The 6,000-nt window shown below is 32.8% G+C and overlaps 1 protein-coding gene across 2 annotated transcripts in view; it reads left to right on the top strand.

Moving 5' to 3' along the window:
• Nucleotides 1-6,000, top strand: part of LOC132092204 (protein FAM184A-like) — a 111,913-nt gene that overhangs the window by 63,619 nt on the left and 42,294 nt on the right. For both annotated transcript variants that reach the window (XM_059498351.1, XM_059498352.1), the window contains exon 10: nucleotides 4,315-4,465. In XM_059498351.1, the coding sequence (XP_059354334.1) occupies nucleotides 4,315-4,465 (151 nt within the window). The remainder of the gene's footprint in view (nucleotides 1-4,314; nucleotides 4,466-6,000) is intronic.

Raw genomic sequence — 6,000 nt, 5'->3', positions numbered from 1 at the left:
CATGGGTCTTTAAATAAGACGATGGGTCATTAGTATAAGCCTGAGTTGTACTGGACTAAAACTAAGGCCATTAATAGGATAGTTCACCCCAAAATGAAAAATCTGTCATCGTTTACTAACTCTTAAGTTGTTCCAAACCTGTGTGAATTTCTCTCTTCTTCTGAACACAGAAGAAGTTATTTTGAATGTGGGTAGCCAAACAGTTGACTTGGACAGTATTTTTTCTCTATGGAAATCAATGGCTACCACCAACTGTTTGGATACCCTGATTCTTCAAAATATCTTCTTTTATGTTCTGCAGAAGAAAGAAACTCATATAGGCTTGGAACAACTTGAGGGTGAGTGAATGATGACAGAATTTTATTTTTGATCTTTACTTTCAGAACATTTTGGCTACTAAGTTTCCAGTACACCATTAAAACATCTCCTGAAAATGCGAAAAAGGATCTAACTAGAAAGGTTGAAGATGAATTGGCCCTAAGCAGATGCTCAACATGCTTTAATGACAAATCAACAAGACATTTATTGGATTTCATCCTTGGTAGCTAATTTTCCACAACATTTGTTATGGGTGGTGCTGTGGTGCCCTGGAGGATGATATATGGGCTCTAACTTGTTATTTAGGAGAATGTGGACCAATGTAGAGCTTGTTATTCCTCAAAATAAGTGCTGGTAATGATGTTGGTTCTAGGTCGAGAGACTCGTATTTCAAGAGATGCCTTGTTTTGAATATCTAGGAGTTTCCATGGCCTCACACGCTCCACAATGGTAGATTGTAGAATGGTAGATCCACAAGATTCTCAACTAATATCATTTATAGGGCTGAGGAATTGTTTAATGAATATTTAAGGGGTCCAGTCCATGGAAAACAGGTTAAATGGCTTTAGAATAGAAATTTTACCTTTAGAAATTCCATGTGTGGTGTTATTTTAATTACCTTTTTTTTTTTAGTACTTCAGCTTCAAGCATTTCAAATTTTTATTTACATTTTCATATATTTTGTTTAAGTTTTTCATCTATTTGTATTATATATATATATATATATATATTAGTGCTGTCAATCGATTAAAAACTTTAACTAGATTAATCACACATTTTTTCTGTGATTAATCCCAATTAATCGCAATAAAAAAAGAAATGTTTTTGTACGTTTTTAATATATTTTTTAATGTAATAATTTCACAGTTAATCAAATTAATGTAGAAACAACATAAAGACAGTATATTTTAAATACTTGTTTAAATGGCATCTTTTTATGAATGAAGGCCAGTATTACTGATATTAATATAGCTACTGATTTTTTTTTTTTTACATTTATTATTAGGCTGCAAAAATATAACAGTTTTTAATTTAAGTAAACTTAAAACAATGCTAACATAAACCCATAATAAATGTCATGTTTACTCCTGCCCTTCTTGTCTTAACAGTTAGGAAATATACAGAAATTTAATAAAGTTATCAAAGTTATATGCAGTCTGCACTGCATAAACTATAAATTAAATAGTTAATCCTTATTAAAGCTACAAAAGTTATTTAGTCAAGAGCAGCGAGTCATTTTCGCTGTTCCCTTTGTTCTTTAACTTTACCGACAGGAAGCTTTATTGGCTGCTGTCCCTTTAAGAGCAGACAGACACGCGGATCTCACCGTTTATATACTGTCTATGGATCTCGCCTCATTCTCTTACAACTCTTTTTGTTCATTTTAGACTTTATATAAATCATTTAAGATTGCTCTTATGAGGATAATCGACAAAACTGGCACTTTGGGATGTTTATTGTTAGTTCAAGCGCTTAAGAGAACTGGATTCTGCCTCCCTGTCTATGCATTTTGTGTGTGTGTGTACGTGTGTATGTGTCACATAAGGGCATTCACAGACAGCGCATTCTCTTTTGTCTTGACGTGCTTGAAATGTTTAAAAGCATTTAAATGAATAAGAGCGTGATCATATAATGTAAAGCTAGCCAACGGATGGCAGAAAATACGGATGCTGCGTTAATTGCGTTAAATATTTTGACACGTTAAACCAGACAAAAATTAATCGCATTCGTTAACGCGTTAACGTTGACAGCACTAATATATATATATATATTCCACAATGAAAATTTAATTGCCATTGTCAATAACAACATTGTAATTATGGGAAATACTGGCTGTTAAGTGTTAAAATGGTGAGAACTAAACATATTTAAGAAAATATATATGTTTTAGCCTGTAGGAGAATATGAAATTTGCCTGTAGACAATGGTTTCCTCAAACTGATCCTTCTGGTATCATCAGAGGACAAATGTCTGGCAGACTTTGCATTGTTTTAAGTGTTACAAGAGGGTTTGTTCATCATTGAGCCATTCTGTCAGACACAGGCCCTTGCATTTGCACAGTCTTAAGCTATCACTGTCTTCTTTATCAACACTTGAATTTGCGTTGTACAATCACATTCACAGCTGCAGCACACAATGAAGTTCATAAAAACTCCAGATGGATCCTCTCCTTCGAGGCAGCACCGTCTGGATGTCGCTAGCATGCGTGTGCCGAGTGCAACAAATCAAAACTGTTTACGCCAGTTTTGTTTGCTGGACTGACAGCTTTGCACTGAGATCATTTATGAAGACAAATGGACTCCCTGTAAGAGTTTATAAAGGTGATAAAGCCACATACGGGAACTTCAGCAGAAGTGCTGGTTAATTAATCCTCCAGGAGTGGATGAGGCAGTTGCTAGTGTGTGTGTGTGTTTGTTTCTGACTTAGCTATAATAATTCTGACTTAGCTATATAAAACTCCATTAACAATTCCTAGGATGTCTAAAAAAAAAATATTTTGGAAGAAAGAAGAAGAAGATTTGGAGTATGACCAGGCTGGATTTGAAGATGCAGCTCATGAAGCATGTCTAACCACTTAATGTATGCTTTTTTGAACTCTTCAGTATTTTATATATTATATATATATATATATATATATATATATATATATATATATATATATATATATATATTCCTGCACTGAAGTAGTGCAAGCAAAGATGTGACTTAAAATATTGAGATATTTTTTAAATGTATGCATCAGGGACGGGAATTAACTTTTTTTGTCCATCGGCCACTGTGGCTGGTGGATTTCAAAATCTGCCAGCCACTCAATATTCTTACCAGCCACTTTCTTGTTTTTAACCGACAATGTGTAACTGCATGTGAAAATTAATACTACAATATCTACAATACTTAAGCAGTTTATTTAATCTCAAGTCTTAATGAAATACTGACATTTTCTTTTTCAGTGATGCTCAAAAACGCACAGCATTTTTAATACATTGTTTTTACTTTTTTTTACTTTTGACTGCTATAGTTCATCTATAACTATTTTATACTGAATTTCATTAAATATATATCACAGTTATATTTCTCACACTGACGGATCATTTAAAATTAAAGTAAAAATGTGATTAAAATTTGCAATTATATTAATTTGTAATTTATATTTACATTGTTAATGCTTATTGTATCCTCTCTTTCTACACACACACACACACACACACACACACACACACACATATATATATATATTCATAAAAAATATATATATATTTATTTATATATAAAATAGTAATATTTTTATAGTATAGTATGTCTAGTATTATTAGTATTATATAATATTTATATAGTAAATAAATGAGTAAATAAATGCTGTTCTTCAGTGTACTATCAATTAGAGATTTTTGCCACCATAAACGAACAGATTCATCAATATGTGTAAAAAAAAAAAAAAAAAAAAAAAAATTCCTATTCGAGCCTTAGTGCTTATTGCTGTGGTCTCAGGCGTTTTTCTAAGTGCCCAAACTCTCATTACAGTTTTCATTTCCTCTTAAGCAGCAATTAAGACAAATTTCACACCTTTTAAAGGTTTCACAGTGTCTCCGAGCATGTGAGGTACTCCACACTGACAGTTATTTGGGCATTTTCTGTATCACAGACTTAATAGTCACAGATTTAAGCTCTCATGACGTCCTGCAATTACACCACGTAATGTGGCAGTTACTCTTCTGTGACCTCCTCCACCGCTGTGCAGCAGAGAAATGCAGGTGCATTAAAAGATCTGCGGAGCATGTGAAGGGGGCCCGACTCATTTAGCAGCCATTAATGATCAACGGACCACTGACCCAGGATTTTTGTATTTTTATATTTATATGTGTGCAACAGCAGAAACCAGTTGTGTCTTGTTTTTATCAGATTTGTGTCAAAAGGTCTCAGAAAAAAAATGTAGTTTATATATAAGCGCAAAACAGTATGATCATTAGTGTGATTCATTTTGTTTTTTGTCCACAGGCAAGAGTGTAAGAAACTGCGTGAGGAGCTGCGTGAAGAGCATGAGGAGAATAAAAGGTCAGCGCTCACTCAGCTGGCACAGAATAAAGATCAGGAGATGTGCTCCGCCAGAGAGAGCTGGCAGAGGAAGGTGGAGGACCTTCTGGAGCAGGTCAGTAATACACTTATACTGTACTAACACTGCTAACAGTTCTCGTGTTGAGACCACTGCAGTCAGCCTATGAGGGTCCAGTGGTGCTGTTCAAGAAATCTTGAAATCAGCTGAGAAATTGATTAATTAATTGAGCAACTACTTAATTAATGTGAATGGATAAATCTCTACAAAACGCAAAACAAAAAGGTCAAGATACAGTAAAGTAAAAAATTATTCTCAGTTTAGAACTAATGACAGTTTAGAACTAATTGAACTGAATTTGAATTTTTATTTGTGACAGTGCTTAATAATTAAATATTCAGTTTAAGTACTTTTTTTATTCATTAAAACCAGAGGCAACACCAATATGAATTAACGTATTTATCAATATTTTTATTACATTTTGTTCATTTGTTTTTATTATTTAATTATGTTGTCATTTGTTAATTGTATGTAAAAAATAATTTTATATGTGCATCCACATTTAGGCATTTCTTTGTTGATTTTTCTCAACTGGTTTATGAATATTGGCATTATTATTGAGTGGCACATTTGGGCCCCATAGAATTACAATTTGCATACCTCTACAAAGTACAGAAAATAAATACACTACCATTCAGTAGTTTGAGGTTAGTAAGATTTTATTTTATAAGAAATTAATATTTTATTCAGCAAGGACAAAAATTGAAATTGATCAAAAGTGGCAATGCTGTTCTTTTAAACTTCTATTCATCAAAGAATCCAGAAAATATTATATCATGGATTTCTCAAAAATATAACACAGCACAAATGTTTCTAATATTTCAAGATATTATTTTCACCACATCGGATACCCAATAGCATATTAGAATAATTTGTAAAGGATTTTGTCATAGTAATGTAATTACTACTGAAATTCAGCTTTGCATCACATATATAAATGACAAAATAGTTATTTTAAATTGTAATATTATTTCACAACGTTACTTTTAATATTAATGTTTTTTTTATTTTTTTTATTTTGAACATAAGAAACGTCAAAAACATTACAAAAATCTTACCAACCCCAAACAGTTGTGTACTCTTAAGCAAGCCTCATTTTGGTTGAGTGTCCTGTCCTGACCAACACAGTACCACTGGCTTAACCAATGATTTAAATCTGTGGCGGCGCTGTGTGTTTCTGTGACCAATGGCAGATGTAAGGAGGGTTCCGAAAATCTCACATTGTTTTTTGCATTTCTGTTTGTTGAAGCCTGTGGCAGAGAAATTGCACAGTTCATCTTAACCATAACAAAAGACTATTTGTAACTTCACAGTAAGCCAGACAAACAAGTCAATATGGGGAATACATGCTTTAATAAACTGCAAACCCCAAAGACACTTTTTAAAAGGATAAAAGCATCAGTGAAATACATCAGCAGTTGAAAATAAATCAGCAGTTGAACACTTTTATATTACCAGATTTAGCAAATTTGTTCTTGGGTTCCCCTCTGTGCATTTTTCATAAGCTGAACTCATATCTGTTGACATTGAGTAACTATTGCATTTATACTTCAACCACACACAGTTTTTTA

This window comes from Carassius carassius, chromosome 18 (assembly GCF_963082965.1).
Source record: "Carassius carassius chromosome 18, fCarCar2.1, whole genome shotgun sequence".
Classification (NCBI taxonomy): Eukaryota; Metazoa; Chordata; class Actinopteri; order Cypriniformes; family Cyprinidae; genus Carassius; species Carassius carassius.
The sequence above is the reverse complement of the archived record's forward strand: the minus strand, read 5'-3'. Positions and strand labels throughout refer to the sequence as shown.